The sequence below is a fragment of the Stegostoma tigrinum genome, chromosome 1, assembly GCF_030684315.1.
Source record: "Stegostoma tigrinum isolate sSteTig4 chromosome 1, sSteTig4.hap1, whole genome shotgun sequence".
In the NCBI taxonomy this organism is placed as follows: Eukaryota; Metazoa; Chordata; class Chondrichthyes; order Orectolobiformes; family Stegostomatidae; genus Stegostoma; species Stegostoma tigrinum.
In genome coordinates, this window is record NC_081354.1 from 73673633 (window position 1) to 73698092 (window position 24460).

At 37.2% G+C, this 24460-nt stretch overlaps 1 protein-coding gene across 2 annotated transcripts in view; it reads right to left on the reverse strand.

Annotated features, from left to right (window-relative positions):
* Positions 1 to 24460, reverse strand: part of wdfy3 (WD repeat and FYVE domain containing 3) — a 381322-nt gene that overhangs the window by 2158 nt on the left and 354704 nt on the right. For both annotated transcript variants that reach the window (XM_048527789.2, XM_048527782.2), the window contains 11 exons: positions 23580 to 23671; positions 22228 to 22440; positions 20652 to 20799; positions 19773 to 19927; positions 18206 to 18364; positions 14924 to 15103; positions 13497 to 13679; positions 9162 to 9261; positions 7646 to 7999; positions 4572 to 4683; positions 1282 to 1479 (listed from right to left, as the gene is read on the reverse strand). In XM_048527789.2, coding sequence (XP_048383746.1) covers positions 1282 to 1479; positions 4572 to 4683; positions 7646 to 7999; positions 9162 to 9261; positions 13497 to 13679; positions 14924 to 15103; positions 18206 to 18364; positions 19773 to 19927; positions 20652 to 20799; positions 22228 to 22440; positions 23580 to 23671 — 1894 coding nt within the window. The remainder of the gene's footprint in view (positions 1 to 1281; positions 1480 to 4571; positions 4684 to 7645; positions 8000 to 9161; positions 9262 to 13496; positions 13680 to 14923; positions 15104 to 18205; positions 18365 to 19772; positions 19928 to 20651; positions 20800 to 22227; positions 22441 to 23579; positions 23672 to 24460) is intronic.

Below are 24460 nucleotides of genomic sequence, written 5' to 3' on the forward strand. Positions count from 1 at the left end.
GATAAGACTCCTGTTCATACCTGGGGAGCAGCAGCTCCCAGTCTGAGATCTCATTGGTTGGTAGCTGTCTGGTTCCAGCAACAACCCCACAAGTTGTGATCACTGTGTTATAACAGCATCTGGTGCCAAAGAAGTCGCCCAGAGCTGAAAGACAGGTTTTTTTTGTCGGGGAGTGGGAGACTGTCAGCACACTAGGCCCTAAGAAGAGGCCTGTGAAGATGGTACACACCCCTACTTTTCTGTCTGACATTATGCCAAGCATAAAATAATCCTCAAGTGGCCATTCCTCAATTGGCATAAAGGCAAACAGTCAAATTAATGCCCCACCTACTGTCTGGTAAATTACAGATAGATTTTTTTGGGAGAGGTGGTGGGGATGTTGGAGATGCAACTGTAGTTGGGAACAAATCCATCTAGAGCATTTTTATTGGCACAGCCATCTAAAAACCCATCTTGCATATGATACTACAATGCCACCTCTTGGAGTAGCAAGGTAAAAACATTTAAATGAAAATCAGATCAGCCATTATGCATGACCAATCACTGAAGTGACCACAACTAAAAAAGATTAAGTGACAATACAAATCTACTCGACTAGTTATGTAGTAACTTCAAAAAATGTTTTTGGATATTGGGAAAGGGGCAATTATTTTTTAAGATGCCTCCTGACAGTTTGTCTTCAGTCACTGGGCTGACCAGAATATCAGAAGGCCCGTTGACCTTCAAAACACTTTGTAATACAGTTCTACGGCTATTCCTTCACTAGTATGTCTAGTGATGGAAAGGTACGATGGAAAAAGAAACAATTCTTCCCACCTCATTGACTCCAGAAACAGACTGAGTACTGTCCAGCAGGTAGACATAAGGAGTGTGGGACTGACACAATCAGGGACAACGTTCCATTGAGCTTACCCCCTTTCATGGAGCATTTCTCCCAGGTGCAGTGCAGAGAACAACACTACCTGTAGCAGGAAAATAACTGAACAACGGAGAATCTGTTTAATAATCCCAGGAGTTTTATATGACTTTGTTATTTCATCCCTGGAAGTGAATTTAGCTCAAAAATGCTTTTATTTTGTTGACTAGCATCATCAGAAGCCTTCAATATAGTGTTACTGAATTGTCACTCGGCCAGTGAAATCAAGGCCTAATATTAAAGTGTTAGTTCTGAAAAAGTAACATACATGAAAAGCTCACTGCAGCTTTACTTCACCATAGGAGTAAACCAATAATTATGGAATACACATTCCAAATTTATGCAAAAATAGTACGTTCCCTTACTTTTGACAGAAGAGTTGCCCACAGTTTCTGCAGTGATGTCGTCTCTCGGTTAGAGAGAAGCGCACTGAACATCCTGAACAACAGTCGCCTCCATCATCTTTAATCCAGTGGTCAGCAGCTGTCCTCCCTGGCTGATCACTCACTGACCAGCTAAATACCCGACCTCGTGCATCGCCTACCAGAATTTTACTGTGATCCCTGCAGGAAAGGAAACAAAACAACTACATTCACTGAGTTATTGTTCATTTTAATGAATTTTCTTTTGAAAACCTGTAATGTTTTAAACTAATTGGTATTTCAACTCATTCAATAAAACTTTCATTCAACACTACATTGTAATTATTCAACTGAAACTGCATCATAAGTGAGATCCAGGAGGAGTTCTGTATCTTGGTCACTCTACCCAACTTTATTTGTCCCAACTCAAAAGGCCATTTAGAATGAGGCTATTGAGCACAACTACTACAGAAAAACATTTACATTCAATAAACATAAACTGCCTTAAAATCTTTTTCTGAATATTTCTTCCATATGTGTCTTTATCCTTTTTAATGATTTCTCCCACTTAATTTTGGCTCGCTACCTCCACTGTAATGTAACCAATTATGAGAGATAAACTATGTGGCTTAAATTGTCTCTCTAGTTGATAATATAGCGGCCTTTTTTGTCCAATGGAGGGATCAGGAACATTTAACTTAATCACATCATTAGAGCAACAGGAGACACCTTATGGAACTTTGAGCAGAGAGTGGAATTCACTGACCAAGTAAAATTATTTTTTTAAATTTTTGAAAAAAGGAATCTAATATCTAATGGGGATAAAACATTTAAACATTTGTTATTTAGCTAATCTCAGCCTTGATAATAATAGATTGACTACACAGGAATTTTGGGGGTTGTGTAGCTCAGTTAGCTGGGCAACTGGTTTGTGATGCCTAAAGCAGAGGTTCGATTCCCACTGAGATCACCATGATGGTCCTGCCTTCTTATCAACATACCTTGCCTGAGGCATGGCAATCTGCGGTTTAAACTCACTGCCAGTTCTCTCTGTCTCTCTAACGAGATAGCAGCCCTTTGATCCTCTGGGACTACGGTGACTTCACCTTTTCAGGAGCATGACAGTATTGAGATTATTAATTCAAAACTGAATTGTGAAGTTAACTTTCATAAGTCTGGTCCTGGAGAAACATGATGGAAATCGGTTGGATTATTATAAAAATCTAACTGGGCATAGCACATCCAACAGTTGTTTCTGGTCTGACTTACAAATAACTCCACTCTCATAATCTGTGGCTGTCACTAAAGTGGCCAGTTGGAAAGAAGATTGCTTGCCATCATCCTCTGAAGGCAAGAAGAGATGTATGGTAGGAGCCACACTGATCATATCTTGAATGTTTAAAACAAAAATAAATGCTCTTAATGGCCTCAAAGAAAAAACAAGTATTTAGGTTTCCCAGGCTTCATCATGCCCAGCAATCCGATAGAAAGAAGCATAGATCATACTGTTGGCCATAATTAGGCTTGTGACAAAGTTACTGAACAATCTCCACCTGAAGTGCTTTCAGGGGATGGCAAAGAATGGGAAGAAAGAAGTCTTGAATATATAAACTGCAGTTTTTGGGACTCCTTCGAACATGATCGCGAATAGTCACAGTGACAAGTTAGATGATTTCTGTATTTTATTTGTACTATCTAAGCAGATGTAAGCATGTGTTTTAAAAATTAGCTTCAGCTAGTGGTACTGCTAAGGGAATCTACTTTTATCTGTAGCTCATTATTAGCACGAAGTCTTAAATTCAGGCTTATCAAATTCCTTATCTACTCATGGGCAGAAAATATATTACACAACAACTTCTGTCAACTTGTTCTTTCAGTGGTCTGACTGGAAGAGTGGGACCACAAATATTGTATCTCCAATCTGTGTATTCTTTCTGTACAGCTTCCACAATGGAAACAAGATTTAAAAATAGTCTCTTAAATGGAACAGGATGTAAGGATAAATTCTGCATCTACAGGCAGGTCATCTTAACCTTAAATGTGGGAGATCGTTCAGGAATGATAATCTAGATTAAAATTAACAGTCACCTGGACAAGTGTGATCAAATAAAGAAAGATGGAACAGACTTGTTAAAGCTAAAACTTGTGCCTTCATAACTTGGTTGTAGTTTTAATGAGATAATGGACAGGGTAAATGATGACAACACAGTTGAAGTAGCCTGCATGGACTTCCAAAACACTTCTGATATAGTGCCACATTCTAGACTTCCCAGAAAAGTTGAAATTCATGGAATAGAAGAACAGCATGGACATCAGGGTGATCGAATGATAAGGAACAAAGTAACTGTGAATAGTCAATAATTTTGCTCTGGAGTTCCAAAGGGATCACTGCAATCCTTGATATATATTATCTAGATGTGGGTATACAGGGAACAGTTTCAAAATGTGCATGACATAAAACCCAGAAGTAAAGTCAACTGTGAGGTCATGATAAGCTTCATGATAACAGACAGTCTACTTTAATGGGTGGACATTTGGCAAATTAAACTAACTCAAAGAAGGACAAAGTGATACATTTTGGTAGGTAGAGGAGGCAGCAGTATGAAATAAAGCTGCAATTCTGAAGCTGGTACAAGTACAGAGACAGAAGGACAATATCTGCACAAACTTGAAAATATTAAGGCATTTTGAAAAAGCAATGAAGGCGGTTTATGGGATCATGGGTTTTATAAAGTACAAAGCATGAAAGTGAAGATAAATCTTTATAAAAGCCTCATCAGACCTCAACTGGAGTAGTGCATCCAAATCTGGGCACCACATTTGGGAAGGATATTATATAGGGTACCAAAATGCTTTGAGAATAGCTCCAGGATGAGTGATTTCAGATAGGTGGATATATTGAGAGAGGCTAGCGTTATAGAAGAAAAGGTTGACAAAAGATTTTGATTTGGGTGTTTAAAATCACGGAGTCTAGACAATACATAGAGAAAAACAGTTCCGATTTGCCGAAAGATCTGGAATACACCAATTTAAGTTCCATGACAAAAGAACGGATAGCGATATGAGGAATTAGAGGTATCAGCTTTGATTACGAACCGTGAAATATTAGCTATCTTTCTGTTACAGAAACGGACTGATCTTTCAGGATCACTGATAATTGCCACATAAGACACACATCTTGCCACATTTAAAGTTCATTCTGTCAAAACTGTTGATAGAAGTTGGGGAGAGCACTAGGCTAAAGGCGTAAGCTACTTTGGCTTTTGTTGTCTTGTTTTACTAACAATACTCACTTAGAAATGCCTAATGCAGTAATTTCTGCAGGGTGACAATTGTCTTTTCGATCAAACGCAGTATGCATAGTCAATTTGCTTCGGAATACCAACTGTCGCTCCCATCTGTATCCTGAAATCAAACAGAAAATCACTTGCATTCAGAGACCCACAATAGAAAATGTCAGCTGTTGCTTGCAGCTTTGAGAATAAGCAGGAATTATATGATGATTGAAAGTTGTCTTAAGCACAACAAATTAAGTGATTCAGTTCACAGCTAATTCAATAAAAAATGTTGCTTACGGTGAAAATCTGAAGTTTAAAATGATTCAAATTTACAGTTCAGGGGGTTACTTGGCCTCTTGTCTTTGTGCATTAATCCTCTCTAGGGACACGTTCAACTGTCTTCAGAAAGTCCTTATGGATTACTTTTCAGTAGTGTGGTCTGGATCTTAACAATATGTATTAAAATTCTCATACATAGAATTTAGAGCCTTTGCCAATGATTTTAAAATTCTAGTGACGGACTTCCCTGTCAAAGTAAATAGTTGCCTTATCAAAACACTCATTATTTTGAATGCTCCTACTAAATCTCCCCTTAACCTTTTCCACTCTAACAAGAACAACTCTAGCTTTTCTAATCCCTCCTTTTAACTGAACGTTAAGTATAAAAGTTTGGCCCCTGGAAATGGAAGCAACGACCAGATGGGTGCATAGAAATTGCTGCTTCAACTCTAAATGGGTTCATGTCTCTGTGGAGCAATTCTTCTATAGGTCAGTAACACTGTACAGTGAAACAATGCACTTCATAAACAGAATGCCCAGCCTAAAAGGACGCTTGTACGAACAATAAAAATTGCAACAATAAGATGGTCGAAGGAATAAACAATGGCTGGGATGGGACAGGACATACCTATGATGGTTAGTGAGAAGTCTGAGACATTTCGCTGTAAGGCATGATGCTGTGAGTATGGCTATGTCAAGCTGTTGCTGACTAGTAGGTGGGAAAGCTCTACCAATTTTGGTACGAGTCCCCAGATGTCAGGGAGGAAGATTTGCAGTATTGACTGTCTTTTCCACTGCCTGGGCTAATGTCATGTGTCCCATCCTGTTTTATTGTTTAGTACATCATAAATGAACATTTCTTGCAAAATGGAGAATAAGTAGGTGCATGAAAAAGAATCACAAAATTCTCAGGTGGGGAAAAGATAAATTTGGTAAAGCAAGGAGAATCTCCAGGATACAACAGACATAATCCTAACTTCTCCAATGTCTTCGAGTCCTTCCTGAAGTGCAGTGCCCAGAGCTGGATGCAATAAAGTTGCTCAGGCTAATAGCTAACCCAACTATATTTAATAGTTAAAATTCTCATTGGAAGAAACTAACTTCACATACTGAATGAGTTTTCTTACTTGCAGCTGTGTTCTTATGACATCAATTCTATGAAGAAAATAAGTCTAAGTTCTGGAATCTAAAAAGTCTTGGGAAAGTATAGAAACTAATTATTCAATAATTATTTGATGGAAATATAAAGGAACGTTTAGAGAACAATGCTACTGGTTTATTCAAATTGAACATGGACACCATACTGTTCATTTAAAGAACTACAGTGTCTTGGAGAAAATGTATTTGGAAACTCCAAGAAAACTGCATGAGCAACAGCTTCATTTGATGATCCTATCAAATCTAATTTCTAATGTAAATACTCAAAATTCAACTGAATGAAGACGACAATTTTATGACAGAATAGCGACAAGCTTCGAGTTTCAGAAAGATACATCAATTATCTGAGAGAAGCAAATTTTGCTTATCATTGATTGTTACCTGCAGAAATTGAAACATTTGAGTGCAGAAGTAATTCTTATTTATTTCATTTATTTAACTTTACTCTTAAACTGTCCATCATTTCATATCATGTTTTAAATACTGATACCATATTGACAGTACATGGACTTTTAAGAAATTTGATACAGTACTGCACACCAGTGCTTCTAGCAAAGTTGTGACTCACACGGGAAAGGGACAGTAGCAAGATAGATTAAAAAATTGCAGGAGTGACACAAACCAACAATGGCAATTAATGGACATTTTTCAGGCCAGAGCGAGATTTGTAGGGCAGTTCGCAGGATTTGGAATTGAAACCCTGACTTTTCTTGATATATTTCTTAATATAAATGGCTCTGACCTTGATATACAGGGTGTACACAAAATACATAATGATATGTAATTGGGAGACATTCTAAATTATGAGGCGGTCAGGAGAACTTGAAAAGAGAGTGTACGTAAGGTGGTGGAATGGACAAAACAGATGGTAAATGAAGTATAATGCAGAAAGATGTGTGTTGGTTAAGTTAGCTAGAAAGAACATGGTGAATATAAAATAAGGGATACAATTTCAAAGGAGGTGCAGAAGCAGAGAGACAAAAGGTGCACTTAAGTGCAAGCCTTTAAAGGTTACAGGATTGGTTGAGAGACCAGTTAACAAAGCATACAGTAATCAGAGGGGCCTACAGTACAGGCGCAAGATTATGTTCAGTTTATATGAGTCACAAGTTTAGTGTCAGCAAGAATACTATATCCAGTTCTAGGCACTGCACTTCAGGAAGAGGACAAGAAGAAATTGGAGAAGTTTTGATCTGTTTTCCTTGAAGGAGAGTGGCATAGATAAAGCTAATTGCAAAGGTCTTTTCCATATATTGCAGAGTTCAAAACTAGAGGCATAATTTTTAAGTGACAGGAAAAAGATTTAAAAGGGACCTGAGGGGTATCTTTTTCACACAGAGTGGTTCATATGTGGAATGAAATTCCAGAGGAAGTGGTAGATGTAGGTACAGTTACAATATTTAGGAAAGGTATATGAATAGGAAAGGTTTAAAAGGATATGCGCCAAACACAGGCAAGTGGGACTAGTTTATGTTGGGAAATTTGGTCAGCACAGATGATTTGGACCAAAGGGTTTGTTTCCATGCTGTATGACTCTATGCCAATCAAGAAATTGTCATCTGTGCAGGTCATACAATGAAAAGAGAATTTTCATGCTAGCAGAACTCTCAGAAATAAGTGACTAAGTGGAATATATTTGTAAAAACAGTTACCTTGTTTTAGCTGATTATGGCGTTTTATTTCACTCTGCATCGAATGCTGTTGAAGTTGATGATGGTGATAGTGCATTTGACTTTGAACTTGAGGCTGCTGTTGAGCTTGAGGTTGCAGCTTAGGCTGGCCTTCTGAGTAATTTACAAAAACAAAACCATCCTTCTCATCCAGGCTGAGTTGATCTGCCCAACGCTTTGATTCATCTCCATCTACAAACCATGCTGCTCGCCCCGACATGCCCTTTACTTTATTTGCTGGACAGCCAGATACACTTTGCTTGGGTTTTGGGTCCTGGGTACTGCACTGATCCTCCAGGTCTGAATCACTGCTTTCCTCATCCTGGGCATCCCCATCTAAAATCCAAATATAAATATCCAATATCTCATTCCACACAATTGCAACAAAAGGAAAAAAAAAAAATCAGGTTCTACATTGTCCCCCAGGATTTGTAAATAGATGTTTAAGTAGTCAAAACTTGCAATTTCTCTCGTATTATTTCTATGGCTACAGCTATTAGCAATATAGCAGTCTATTTTAAAAATAAATATAGAACAGTTTTAACCAATGGGGCTTTGATTTCATCAACAGCCAAAACAGGGAAACTAGTGTTGTTTTTATTTCAGCAGATTCAGCACTGTACCCTTATAAAAAGAGTGAAATAATTACATTTTTCACTCATTTTGAAACTTCCTTATAAGATGGTTAACTTTGACTGCCAACATCACAGTTTATAATTATGAAGCAATCACTGTGCAACTTTGCATTATATAATTGAATCCAAGTATGTTGCACAAAAAAAACAGCAGACCAAGCTTACATTTACAACAGCATCACCAAATGGAAAATTAAAGGTTTTACTGAAGAATTACTTGTATATAAGGACATTTAAATTTAGAACACACTCAGTCTGTTGACAGCCAAAATATAATGTTCAATGTTTCCCAACAATTCATAAAATAAATTAATTATGTCATGAACAAAATGTTACAAGCTTTTCACTCAAGTTCTTATAATCAATCATGTAAAACGCATACACTCATCATATTAAGATTTCAATAGAACTTGAATTTTTTGCCATTAGTTCAGTACCACTGCAATGAACCCTGGAAATCACATCCTGGAGACCTTGAAACACATGACAGGATAACATACAGGGGCCCTCCACAGCAGAACCCAGTGAACCTTTTAAGGATCGGGTAAAAATCTCAAACGACGTGCACTTGGTCCATGAGAGGCTTATGAAAGCTTCAGAACCAACAATCAACACTGTGGGGAGGGCACTGACTAAAACCATTGCAAAATGGTGGTTAGCAGCAAATCCTATTGGCCCATAGTTATTGAATAAATCAGGAAGAATACATGCACTGTTCTTCAACTCTATGTTTCAGTTCAAGAAGTCTAATGTGAACCAATGAGAAATGCTGCCAGATTCTTGGCAATGTCCTGGTTTTATCCTATTCTGCACTGAGTAAAATATCAAAGAAGCAAATTATTCCAAAGCACATGTGCTCTCACCTAGCTGTACGTCCGCAGAAGAATCATCATTTTCTGGAAGCTTCATAGTCTCTTCAGGAGCTGGGGTTTCTGGAACCTGCAGAAATTCCATTCTCCAAAACTGCAAGAAATGAATATATGGCAATTAATTGAGGTGGAAATTAAATGAACACTACAGTAAATTGTTCTTTAAAACCCTTCCATAATGTGTCTTTATTTACTCAACCCATCAAGAGTCAGAAGTCTAAAATATGGAAGAAGATAAAATAAGTCAAGTTTTTGAGAAAGTTCAATGAATTGAACAGAAACACAGGCATGTTGTAATCTGCAATAATTAACAATTTTCACTGTTATGAAAGTGGGTTAAAGAAACCTAAAACAGACTGGACCGTGATTTCTTGTGATTATTCTAATGAAGAACTGACAACTCCTGTTTAACAACATAACCTGTAATGGATGGCTTGTTGTTAAACAGAGATTTACTAGCTTTGTAGTTACAAGAAATCATAGTCCAGTCTGTTTGAGGTTTCTTTAACCCAATGGTGTAACAACAACAGTGATTAAAATTGTTCACTATCAGGGATTACAATTTGCCTGTGTTTTTTTTGTTCAATTCATTGTGTCCCAAACTGTAGACATACGTTGTGTTTTTCTTTTGAAGAATACACAAGGGCAGGAGTTAAAAAAAAAATCAGTTTCAACTCTACCGGAGTGGGCTACTGAGACTGAATGTTCTCATGGGTGCCAACTTGCATTTGAGCATGTGTGCGCTGTGATGGTCATCATTGAAGAACTATTACCTAGTAACCCTTTGTTGCAGACAAAGACTTTCTTTCGCTCAAGAGTGCCAGAAACTAGTTTTAAAAAAAGGAAACAAGACAATGAACAGTTTTTCCCATTCTGAATGCTGGTATTTAAACTCAACTAAAAGTATCTCAACAAATCTGTAAAATTACAGATTGTGAAGCCTACCGTTCACCTACCAACAACTGTACTGGTGGTATGCTCATTGTAACTGCCATGATGAAAAAGTATCAGCTCTTTGGGAATAATTCAGAGACTGATCCATATAAATTTTTGAGATAACAAGGTGTTGAGCTGGATGAACGCAGCAGGCCAAGCAGCATCAGAGGAGCAGGAAAGCTGACGTTTCGGGCCTAGACCCTTCTTCAGAAATTTCTGAAGAAGGGTCTAGGCCCGAAATGTCAGCCTTCCTGCTCCTCTGATGCTGCTTAGCCTGCTGTGTTCATGCAGCTCTACGCCTTGTTATCTCACATTCTCCAGCATCTGCAGTTCCTATTATCTCTGAAACAATTTTAACTCCAAATAAATTTTTCATATTTTTGGATACACCACTTACACCCGTTTGTGTGTGTTACATTTGTATTTTTTCTCACATGTAGTAATGTTTGACCTCACTTTGTTAATTTGAGCAAGCGTGGTTAAATTGGCTTCTTTTAAAAGTTAGGCATATTTGGCTCTGGGGCAATGATATTCAGAAGGAAATGGATCCTTTTCAAATTATCCTTGTTGCAACCGATCAAGGCGGTTGATGACTAAAGGAGGAGAGCCAGTTCACTCCTCCTCACCCAGGACCTTCAATGATTTCGGACATCCTGTCTAGAACTGCCACAAATGGGGAACATCACCTCAGCCTGGTTGTAGCACTGTTTCAGACATAGTACATTCTCATTTTGAATGATGTGCCAGATAGAAGTAGGGAAAAAAATGCAGCTTAATATCATTGTGCAAAAATTAGGATCTTAAATGGAGGTTCAACAAGGGTGACTACTCTCAATGAACAGTTCTGTAGAGGAGAAAAAGAGTCAGTGACAAAATCAGAAATTGCTGTAAAAACTCAGCAGATATGACAGCATCTGTGGACAGAAACCAGAGTTAATGTTTCAGGTCCAGTGATCTTTGTTCAGATTTGCTTATCAGCATCTGCAGTTCTTTGTCTTTTTCACACTTGTCATAGTGATCTCAGTTATCCACTGTGATATATCTTTTATATCCTATGCACTAAAAAAGATGTAGGAAATTGTTATGGATGTTGGGATGACATTGGCATAGGGTTTTTGGACCAGTCTCTTATTTGTTTTGAGCTTCCAGAAATTCTATGTAACTTACCATGAGTTAAATTATGATTATGGGACAAAAAAGCAGAAGAATCGGTGTTTCAGTGATAATGGGAACTGCAGATGCTGGAGAATCCAAGATAATAAAATGTGAGGCTGGATGAACACAGCAGGCCAAGCAGCATCTCAGAAGAATAGGTGTTTCACCTTGGTTCTCAATTTTAACCAGGGCTCTACACGGTAGCAATTATACATGGCTTTGAGATCATCAAAAGCTGATTTTAAAAGAAATGTATTTCCATAAGTGGGAATCAGATCAATGGGTTGGGGAGAGTTGACTTCCTTGTGTTTTGGAAGAGACAGAAAAGAGCAACACAGCAAAATAAAAATCAATAAATTAGAGTCAAAGAAATTATGCAATCACGTTTGAGGCATGGAGCATGGCACAACACACAGAATGAAGTGAAAAAACACTTATGTAGAACTTTGAAACAAAAGTGACAGGCAGGCAATTCCAAATGACAGCTTGAGTCTTGAATGTTGTCGAGGTGCAAGGAGCCCTGAATACTTGAGAAGATGGGGAAAGAAATCTTGAGAAAGGTTACAGAAGTGAACTTCAAATGATTTGTTACAACTCATCCAAATGGAGGATGACACCAAAAGTTGACCTTGGTCTGGATATCAGTGTCATGAAACGCTGTTTCATGTCAAAAAACCTGTTCTTAGATTCAAACACTATAATCAAGAGAATGTAGCAGCAGTTTGAAAGATTTTAGGCTTTGTCACATTAAAAGCCCACTCAACTTATACATGAAACAATCCTTGCATTTATATAGCTTTTCTCAGAGTCTCTGGCTGTCACAGAATTCTTTACAATATGAAGCATTTGTGAAGAGATGGAGAATTATTTAACGTTTTGCCATAATGTCAAAAACTTTTACACCCACCCCTCACCCTTCCACAGACAATCCTGTGGATTCTCTCTGTTTGAATGTAGGATTTGCTGACTTCCTTTATGATTTAGTGGCAAAAACTAAACACACTACTAACAGTTAGTTTGACCAGGGCACTGAAGAGTTTTTACAGGATATTTCAAACTTACACTAAATTAATCCTATCTTCTTTTAACCTTTAAAATACTGCAGACTATAACCCCAATTCATGCGCTCTATCCTTTTAATTTTGCTCATTGTCTAATTTTAATGGTTATAGTGTTCCTGTGAAGCACCTCTGAATTTTATTACATTAGAAGTATGTTAGATATTGCTAATAATTTCATCTTTGGAGTAATACTCAGGTAAATTCTACAGCACTTACACTCATACAATAGCAATTCCCCCCTCTTCCCCCCTGCCATCCGCCCCCACAAAATAAAGCTAATATATCCTTCCTAAGCTAAGACGCCCAGAACTGAATATAGGTGTGGTCTAAACAAGGGTTTTGGCTAGTTGTAGCAAGTTTTCTACCTCTATACATTCTGCTATTTCAAACATTAAAAAGTAGCATTCAACTAACCTTATGGATCAGATGGACACTAAAATGATAAATAAATATTAAATATCAATACTGGACGGTTTGAGTTATAGGAAGAAACTAAATAGGCTGCGGCCCCTTTTTTGCCCTGGAGTGTCAGAGGCTAAAGGTGGTCTTATACAGGTTTATAAAATCATGATGAGCATAGATAACATTCACCACTGGGTTTCCATTGATGTTCCATACATGAATATATGTTCCAGCACAAGAGACAATGTCTCCCTATTGAAGATTTTGTAAAATGAGCAAGATTTTAGTAAAAGAAGAGACACTTTATAATGCTTTTAATTTAAACTAGAAAATCGTGATGAGCATATCAAAGCCTCTTTCCTAGGGTGGAGTTCAAAACTAGACAGCATAGGCTTAAGTTGAGACAGGAAAGATTTGAAAGGGATCTGAGAGGCAGTGTTTTCATGAGAGGGTGGTGCATGTTTGGAGTGAGCTGCCAGAGGAAGTGGTGGAGGCAAACTACAATTACAACATTTAGAAGATATCTGGATGGTTATATGAATAGTAAGGGTTTAAGAGGGATATGGGCCAAATGCTGGAGCTAGGTCAGATTGGGGATATCTGGTTGGTGTAGACAAGTTGACTGAAAGGTCTGTTTCTATGCTGTATGACTCTATGTAGTACACGATTCTAAAGCTATATAATTAATCCATCCCCTCCACTCCCCACCCCCAGATGCTCTAGCAAGGGACGCTGAATGATTACTGACTGGAGGACAACAGAACACATTACTTACCCTGACCACACCATCTGAATGTCCAGTGACTATAACATTCTGTGTGTCCCACTCGCTCATTTCAGATACACAGCAGCAAAAAATTTGCTGGCTGCGTCCTGTAAACGTATTCACATTCACCACTGGGTTTCCATTGATGTTCCATACATGAATATACGTTCCAGCACAAGAGACGATGTCTCCCTATTGAAGATTTTGTAAAATGAGCAAGATTTTAGTAAAAGAAGAGACACTTTATAATGCTTTTAATTTAAACTAGAAAATAAAACTGAACCATTGTAATGGCAGAGGGTCAAATGTTTGAAGCTACCATTAACATCTATTACATTAACTTTTCAAAGGCAAATGGAAATGGACAATAAATATTGGCAATACCAACAATGCCATATACCAAGAAATACCATATGGATTTGCTTTGTTAGATATGTATCATGAATAACTTTCATTCACGTAGAAATCTCTCTAAATTTTGAAGTATAAGTGGATCTCAGTTGAAACGAGTAATGCTGTTTTGAATAGGAATTACAAAAAGAATCTCAGGCATGTTGAGAGGCTATAGATTATTTTTGCTTTTGCCAACGCCAAAACAAACAAAAATCAAAGCAGAAGCAGGACATCTGAACCTGCTTCACCATTGACTAACAGCAATGTGGTTGCCTGTTAACTGCCTTCTAGGCAATTAAGAGTGACCAATAAATACTGGTCCAGACAGCGACACATTCATCCCTTGAGTGAATAAATTCTTTTAAAATCACGACTGAACTGTTTAAGTTCTGAATTCCACATTTCGATCTACCTTGGATAACACTCAATTCCCTGCCTAACAAGAACTTATCCCATCTGTCTTAAAAATATTCACATTGCCTGAGGCAGGGTTCCAAACTTGCATAATTCTCAGACAAAATACTGCTTCCTCATCTCTGTCTCAAAAGGTGACGTCAATGTTGAAACAATGCTCCGTAGGTCTGGATTGACCCACAAGAAGCAGCATTCTTTCCGAGTCCACTTTGTCAAAGCCATTTTATACACTTCAATTAAGTTACCTCTCAGTCATCTAAACTTATTTCAGCTAGAGTTTAAACTGTCCAACCTATCCTTTTAAGCTAACCCACTTGTTCCAAATATTAATCTTATAAATCTCAAATGCTTCCAATGTAATTTCATTCTTCCTTCGGTAAGGAGACCAAAACTACATACAGTATTTGAGAAGTGGTCTCACCATGCCTTGTATAACTGAAGACTATCCTTACTTTTATGTCCAATTCCTCTTGTATGGACGGATAGCATCCCAGTTGCTTTCTTGAATATTTCAGGTATAATTTGAAAAGCAGAAAACATTGCACTGAGGCAGCATATTTACATTAATCTTGTCACTGCTTTCTATCAACCATAACTCGCAGGTGGTTGGGATGAAATCCCGTACTTACTGTTAATTCATTAATACATAAAGCAGACACTGGTGCTCTGTGGCCTCGCAGTTGTGTGACAAAAGATAGTTTATTCAAATCCCAAATGATACATGTTCGATCTCGTGACCCACTGACAATTATATGATAGGCTGATGAAGTAGTCAAGCAAGTGACTGCATCAGTGTGCCCATGGAGTGCCTGAAAGAGAGCAAAATAAGACATTATTGATAGTATAAACTTATTACAACTAAATTTTAAAGACTCATAACAAAAACAAAATACTACCAATGCTAGAAATTCAAAATTAAAGTGGTGAAAAATGCTGGAAATACTCAGCAGCAAGGCCAGATTTGCAGAAAGAAACAGCAAAATTTCAGGTTGTTAGCACTCCTCCAGACACCCGGCAGAGAAGCAAATTTTTTTTTTGAAATGCTCAAGTCAATTTCTGTGATGGAAGGGCAGAGGATAACAGCTCTATGGCAAGGTTTCAATCTGCTTCTGAACTCTCTTATCCCATAGATTCCTGTACAGAAGTTAGTTATATGCTTTTTGGTGGATTTAATTTTCTAATGTACTTCTGCCCAAAACTGAGTTAGCATCACTGTCGGGGCATTTAACTTCTTTCCTGAACGCAATATGATTGTGACATCTAAAAGATGCATTTTTGAATGAGTAAAACTCTCTCTACTACACACAGTTGTTAAATCTATTTGTTACACAGATGATTCAAAATCTGGGTATCTTATCTCAACTCCATTAATTGAAGTGTTATTATTTTTCTGCCATTATTAAGTTAAAGACAGGGCAGGGCTAAAGCCTGAACCAAGTGCTAAACTCTAACATTAAAAGCATCCATAGGAGTGAGTGGGTGTAAAGAGGAAGTTCTCCTTTGGTGACTTTATTGCTACTGCTGGAATTCGTTATTCACAGACTGCTGCTGCCCTTCATGAGTTGCAGGAAATCTGGTACCTTGTGATGTTCGTGATGACAACCTCAACATAATCCATGCAAGCAAATGGATGTTTGGATAATCCTGTGTATGCGAGGAATTATGCTGACAATTTGCAGTGTGGCACACTTGTGTGTACTGGAATCTATGCCTATCATCACACATTCTTTGAAGGCAGAAATAACACATACACCCACTAGGTCTAGGCCCGAAACATCAGCTTCTGTGCTCCTAAGATGCTGCCTGGCCTGCTGTGTCCATCCAGCTCCACACTTTGTTATCTTGGATTCTCCAGCATGTGCAGTTCCCATTATCTCACGTATACTCACTGTGCCTCTTTCAGCTCAACAAAAATCGGAGACAACCATTTGCTCGTTCACTTCTCAGTTTAATGCTCTGACCAACTGGAGTCAATCAGCTTGATTTAAAATTTAAATTTGTCCTTTAAACATCAATCAGCACTGATGAGCATGTATCTCCATGGGAATAATGCTACCAGAGTCCATTTGCCAAACAGTAAGCATGCTCCTGTCATACAGTTATATACACTGGTTTTCCCTTTGAATTGCTATTCATGTAAAATCTCCTGACGAATGCAGATGAAAAGCTTCAACAAAATGTATCTATTCTCACTTACATTCGAGTTCTGTACTATCAAATGATTATTTATTACTTACGTATATAAAACATGTACTGTGCACAGAACTTTACTTTCCACTGACATGTTTGTCAACTTTTGTGCCAACTTCTGCAGCCACAAATCTTAATGGCCACAGCTATTATGCAAACTTATGTTAACAATCTTATTTGCACATACTTATCAAAAACCTATGTCATTATAACTTGCTGTGTTCACTGCCAGTTTTTAACAAGTTTGTGTAAACTTGTTACACTGTAAGAGTGTACTGTCAAAAGTGGTCGAAAGGTTTGCATTACAATTCATTTTGGTAGTTTTCAAAAATTTAAACAGAAATATATGATGAAAATACAAAATTAACTTCTGAATGCATAAATTTAAAGCAAGTACTCATTTGCATCTGTGTAGCTCGGTTTAATTAATCCTCATTCTTTAACCCACTTTACCAGAATACTGTATCTGGTTTCAACTAACCATTTTAACTCCTTGAGTCTATTACAATGAGATTATCAAGCAATACAATGAAAATTTTACTTACACATACATCATTTTCAATAAAATGTTTCACATCCAAATTTATAGTTTAAAATATCTAAGCAAAATTATCACATTGTAATTATACTTGTACACAGCCAACAGTCACAAGTGGCATGGCAGTTTTGCAACTCTTCAGCATACGCTGATGTAAAAGATTTACTATGTTGAAAACCAGTCAATGATTTTGTTTTCAACATGATGTAAATTATTGCAAACTAATTGGGCCAGTGTTCAAATATAACTTAAAAGCAAATGACATATTAAGGACAAAGTTACATCTGCATGCTTTGGTACAATTATATCTATTCTTCATCAGACTTCCTTTTTAAGGCCAAATGGTTTTAGTTCTCCATGTACAACAACAGGAGAGATTGACCAGTTTAAATCAAATTTCTGAAAGGCATTTTCAAATGAATGGAAATAAAATTGATGCAATCACAATTTCAAGAAATGACCAAGATGACAATCTTTTTATTCATTTATAAAGGAAACCCTATTCAATACTATTCATGAAACCTTGATTTGTAAGGTCTCCACAAACCTTTCTTACATATGGAGCACGAAGATCTGAGACACACAAGGCAAAGATTTCCTACTTATTGCATCAGTAGCACAAGTGTGGGGTCAATGGTCAACTACCCCTTTTTAGGGCTCACTTTTACTTTCTGTTCCCAGTGAGCAGTTGATAGTTTAGAATTATCTAACCAATATTAACTAAAAGAAACCATCACATGATGTGTCCAAAGAGCGTACCCCACCTCCTTGACCTGTCCGTCTTCCCTGGACTGACCTATCCCCTTCCCTACCTCCTCACCTATACTCTCCTCTCCACCTATCTTCTTTTCTCTCCATCTTTGGTCCACCTCCCCCTCGCTCCCTATTTATTCCAGAACCCTCACCCCATCCCCCTCTCTGATGAAGGGTCTAGGCCCGAAACGTCAGCTTTTGTGCTCCTGAGACGCTGCTGCGCCTGCTGTGTTCATCCAGCTTCACACTTTATTACCAAAAACAACCTGTTTACTGAGGAAGAACATGCTTGAAGAGAATTTTCATTACATAATTCATAACTTTAACACGTTGACACAGGACTTCAAAGAACAAAATCTCCACAGGATTGAGCGTAATTACTTGAGTTTTTCTAAGACCAAAACATACAATACTATATTGACTGAATTACCTGTTTAAGGGTCAGTGTTTTAGCTTTTTCCTTGGAGGTACCCATCTCCCAAACACAGATCGTAGTACTTGTTCCTCCAGTAACAACTAACTTAGGGTTGGGACAAATTGCGCATAAGATTTGTCCCCAGTCACTCAGGCATTCATATACTATCAAAGCCTAGAAGGAAAATAGGAATTATACAACAGTGAAAAACAACACTGTGTTATAAACACTTCTATGGAGTCTCAAATTAAAATATGAAGGTTTTAAGTGTTTTAAAAAAAAATCTCCTGGCATGCACGGAACAGGAGATGCCCTTAGTTCGGTCTACCCAGAATTTTAAAACTTAACCTATGCTGATACACAAGTGCTGTACGAATGGAATGCTGCATAGATGCAGTCCAGAAGATGAGACATTAAACTGAGGGTTTGTCTGCCACTCTGGAATAGTCATGACACTTCTTAGGAGGAGTAGATGAGTTCTCTCATTGCACTGTCCAGCTTTTATTTTTCACACACATATCACATTAACATACCAGTTACTTCGGTACTGATTGTTGAATTTTGTTGTACACAAATTGGCTGCAACACTTGCCTGCTTTGCAAACATGAATATACATCAAAAGCACTTCACTAGTTGAGGACCGATTTAGGACAGAGCTCATGAAAGGTGCTATGTAATTACATTTTTCTTCTTTGGGCAACACATTTTATACGATTTGTTTTACATTATTTTAATAACATGAAAGCAACGTGCTAGTGGTGCAGGGAGAAATGACCATAACAAATAATCTCAAGAAACTTTACACTTCTGGGTCCCAAAGGAAAACAACAGTTCTGATTGATATCGTTGGCTACAAGGAAGAAAATAAAGTATTAGGAAAAACAGTGCTATACATGCTGGAAATCTGAAATAAGAATAGAAATAAATACTCAAAATGTGTTGCAGCATTAGTGGAAATTGAAGCAGAGTTCAGGTGTCTGGTTTTTTTTTTGCTTTTTTGTTAGAATTGAGATTTAACAGGTCATATGCAAGTATAGCAGCAGGGCAAGTGGGAAGGAAGGGAAGAGCGAACAGGAAGGTCTGAGAAAAGACAGAAGATCGGTTCAATGAGAGGAGTGATGAAATGAAAAAGAAGGAGATGGCAATAATTGAAAAAGTGGGTCTAGAGGAGGGGTAAATTACAAAAGGAAAGTCATCTTCTACAGCAACAATCCAAAGAATATGGCCATAATTTTAGTTTTGAACTTATTGAAGTCAATGTTGAGTCCAGATGTTGAAAAGTGTGCAATTAAAATGAGATGATGTTCCTCAAGGTAACATAGAGCTTTACTGGAAAAGTCTAAAAAGGCCAAGGATATATAGATTAGGGTCTTCTATAATTTCAAAATTCAGAAATATGCACAAAAACTTAAGAACAATCTTTCCTTTAAAGAATTCACCCAAATTGAAATTAATAACAAAGCCAAAAATACTTGAAAGAGAATAACCCATTTCACACAAGTTTTCTCCAACTCTACCTTTCTCCCCCCCACCATATCCTATGGGAAGACAGCTGTTTATAATAAAGATCCAGTTACACACCTTGTCAGATTCATAATTTGCAACTCTGCAACTGAGATCTGCATATCCCCAAGCAAATGTCTTGTTCCAATTGGGAGGAATTAGCACTTTGTTTTGTTCTACTGCTAGAACACCTTTATCTGTAAAAATGATCTGTCCCACTGGTTCTTTCAGTTCTGTTGAAAGAAAAATAAACCTCATTAAGCCGAAAAGAACCCCTTCCAATGTCAGTATAATCTATCCACGTTTGGCACTGCACAGACAGAAGGGAAAGTTGTATAGCACATAAATGCATGAACAAAGGCATACTTTACACAATTCACACAAAGACACAGCATTGAACTTTCAGCTGGAGCTCAAAATTTATGCCATGTAGAACACTTGTATACTGTATAGTTTTAATTAATTGTAAGCATTGTATTTCACAATTCCTTCATGATCTAATAAGTAGCACAAAATCAATGGTAAGTTTGATATACATTTAACTCGAGAGTCGTATTCTGTGAAAAGTCCCCATCTACTGGTTTAAGGGTCCTATATGTTGTCAAGTTTAGGCGCTCTCAATTCAGATTCATATATGCACTTGGAGCTATCACAGGCACTTACAATAAAACAAAATCATCACACAAATGCAGTTGGGCTTGGGAATTTCAAAGTAATTTGGGAATTAAATAAAGGACAATGACAGACCCATTCTCTTGTAATATAATCAGTTGCTGAAAAAGGCAACATAAATAGCTAGATTCTGGATAATTTTTAAATCGAGGTAGGAATACTAACAAAAAAGGTGATCATTTTTAAATCCAATTAAATTAGAAGTTTTCTTTGATATAGAAACAATTATGAGCTATTTTTAATCAGATAATTCTCATGAAACATGTGGAGATTTTAAGGAGTCACCTTTAACAGGTGCCAAAGATGGTCGGAGATTATCCAAATGATGAAAGAAGATCTTGTCAGTGGTACAGCTCAGAGAGGGTGGTACACCAGATGGTTCCCCATTATTCCGGCTACGCGTTCGTTTTGGTGGATGAGGTTTTTTAAATAGCTGCAAGAAATGAACAGAAATGTGTTTAAGCATGTTAAACCACATTTAATTGCATTACTGCAATATTCTGCTTTTTTAACTTTCTCATTGCAGATTGTTCTGACTGTAGTAGGTACTGTAAGGAGACTTTCCATGTGTACAACTTTGACAGTGTGCACATTGAGGAGGAGGAAAGCTTTTAGAATGATTATGGAACATAAAAACATCCATAATAATTTTAAAATTATTGGAATTTCTCTCTTCATAAAAGCAGCCAAATATATCAGATTTTTTGTTTAGTGTCATTAGAACAAATAATAAATTAACCAGCAGAGTTTAAATTAGAAAGTTGATCATTTATTGTTCCTTCTTCACACAGTAATAGAAGAGCTTGGATCCAACCAAAAAACAATTCTCCACAGATATACAGATTACATATTCTTAGTTACTATCTTCTCCCTAACTGTTTGTGACTAGAAGTACAGGGATAACTACCTTGTGTTTATTTGTAATAATTACAAATCAGTCTTATCCTCTTTTTTAGGTTGTCTTCATATATCGATCCAACCCAACGTTATTCACTGGCTACTTGTCTGAATTTACATAATTCTCACAGATTCAAGAATAATTGTAAACCAAAAATCATACTGGTAGACATGCTTGGTTTTTGGGGTTATACCAAAGGGCTGAATTCTCCTACTGGAAGCCCTTGACCTCAGTGTGATTCAGCATACCTTGGCAGTTGTGAGATGAGTACAGAATTCATGTACAGCTGAGTTCAGGAAAACAGCCTCCATTTCAAAGGAAACAACTCTTATTTAATAAGGTGTGTATATGTTTGTAGCTAATCTTGGTGTAAAACCAAAGCAAAGCAAAAGTTCTGTATTTATGACTCTGCATTGGAAAAATAACCAAAGCAATTCAAAGGTAAGTCAATTTAATAAATCATAAATTTGAGCCAATTGACATTAGAACAGGGCGAATAACAGCTTGATCAAGGGCGTATGTTTTATGGAGAATCTTTAAAGAGAAGTGCAAATGTGGAGACATCTAGTCTTGGAAATTCCAACAGCTTTTGATGTAGATAATTGAAAGCATGGTCATCATTGATGGCATGAAGGAAGTAGAAGATGCATGCGAATTGAAAGGCGGCAGAACTCATTAGGCGTATTGGAGGGTACAAAGGTAGAGAATATAAAGTCGAAAAGGGAACTGAACTCAAGGACCAGAATTTTAAAATTAAATGTTGAGAGGCAGGATCCTAATGTAAGTCAATGAGTGCAAATGGTGGTACTAGATTGGATGCAAGTTAGGATATTGACATCTCAGTTTTAGATTAACTTAAGCTCAGAGTGTGGAAGATGGATGACTGGCTGTCAGTGTTGGAATGATCTAGCCTGGAAATAGCGAAAACCATTGCTGTGTTGTGCGCAATGCACTGTTACATACCTGTTTGGGTATTTGTCCAAAATTATTGATGAAGCCAATAGTTGCAGTTTCCTTCAGTGGATCATTGATATTATAAATGTCCACCTGCCCTTCATAAAACAGATGATGGAAGACATTGACTGCTTCTACCGCAGGTGCACCTTGCTGCTTGTAACCGAAAATCAAGTCGATCCATTCATGTAAGTGTGAACTGACATAGTCACATTCCAATGCCTGAAACAAGACATGAATGAAAATCACAGCATTAAGAGCAACTGGTGATATTAGATGATAAAAACCCAGTGTCTCTAAAATATCTGTATCTGACTGCTTATTGAAGAGAACGGAAACCTTTTACTTAATAGTAAAGACAATTGCTATATTCAAAGCACAAAAATATGATGATATTGTATTGTACAATTGTTCCAAGTGTGTATAAACTTGGAATACCAGCAAGAATACCAATAGCCTACATAATCCTGCATGTCAATATTGCCAACACCAACAGGGGCACCATTCAATGCAAGATAAACGAGTTATCTATTGGATGAGAATTTACATTTGTTAGCCCAGCTTAAATATTATGACAAAGCTACTAGACTGCAGAGACAGTTCTACCAGATTTGATTAAGAAACAGAAAGTAATATCTTCTGTATACTTTGACAGGATTTGGGCATCGCTGCAAAGACCAGTAATGTGCCCATCCATACCTGCCCTTGAACTGAATGGCTTGCTAGATCATTTCAGAGCATAGTTATGAGACAAACGCAGAGCTGTCGATCTGGAGTCACATGCAGGTTGGCAAATTTTCTTTCCTAAAGGACATTAGTAAACAAATGGGCTCGTATGACATTTAATGAAAGTTTAATGGTCACCATTATGGAGACTAATTTTTATATTACAGGTTTTATAAATTGAATTTGAATCCACCAATTAACAATATGAGATTTGAACTAATGCCCAGAGATTAACCTGAGCCTTTGAGTTATTGGTCTAGTGACATTATGACTGCATTATCACCTTCCCTGAGGGCCCAGGAAGATCTTACAATCCACTAACAGATGGGATTTTGCTTGGTATTCCAAAGATGAAGGGAACCTCCAGATGTGTAGATATCTTGCTAAATCAGAATTGAGAATGGAAAGCCAATACTACAAAATGTAGTGATTACTGCCATTTAAATATTCAGTTTACTGTAATAACACAAGCATAACATACAAGTTTGATCAACGTTGTCTAAAATAGAGTATACAGCATCCTCAGTTCAGAAGTTCAAGTATTTAAAATGAACACAATATTGTCCACTCAAGAATCATAGCGCTAAGTAATAAATAACACAATATCAAAGAGTTAATACTGTTGCCGATATTACCTTACGATGAACCCTGATGAATTCTCTTGGGTCCCCTTTGGCCCATGGTGGCAATAACACATCTCCCAATTTTATGCCATTCTGCTTATAACCTAGACATATATGGAAGATAAAAAATTGATCTTTTTTAAACATTATGAAGGAGCATGTCCGATTTTACAGCTAATATGTTTATCAAGACACAGAACCATAAACAAAGGAGAAGGAACATAAACAGAAATTGCTGGAATATTTCAGCAGGTCTGGCAGCATCTTTAGTAAGAAATCATAGTTAATGTTTAGGGTTCAGTAACTCCTCCTCAGAAGGGAAGAGGAGGAAAAGGAGGTGCAATTGCTGATTAAAGAGTAAGAGTAAATTAGCACAACAGTGAGGAAGGATATAAGGACAATGAAGTGGAATCTGTATGAGTGCACCTTAGAAACAGTAGGTGACAGAAACAATAGTGAGGATTGTACTTGAATCCCCAAACTGCAGGGGTAATTTTGGAGAAGATATTAAGTAGAAAATTAGAGATACAAGCAATAAAGGTACAGCTGTAATTATGGGTTACTTTACTCTGCGTAGAGATTGAGGAAATCAAAACAGCAAGAATACTGTAAAGGAGGGATTTCTAAAGTATGTATGAGACGGTTTTGTTGAGGAACTAATTATAGAACAAGCTATCCTAGATTAGATATTGTGTAATCAGAAAGGAATAACTGGCAATCCAGTTGTGCCTGGCTCATTAGGGAACAGTGATCATAATATGATAGAAATATTCATTAAGATGAAGATTGACGTAGTTGATTTTGAGACAAGGGTCTTGAATCTAAATAAAGGAAACGATGAAGTGTGAGCTGGCTATGATAAATTGGGGAACATTAAAGGGATGACAATGGAT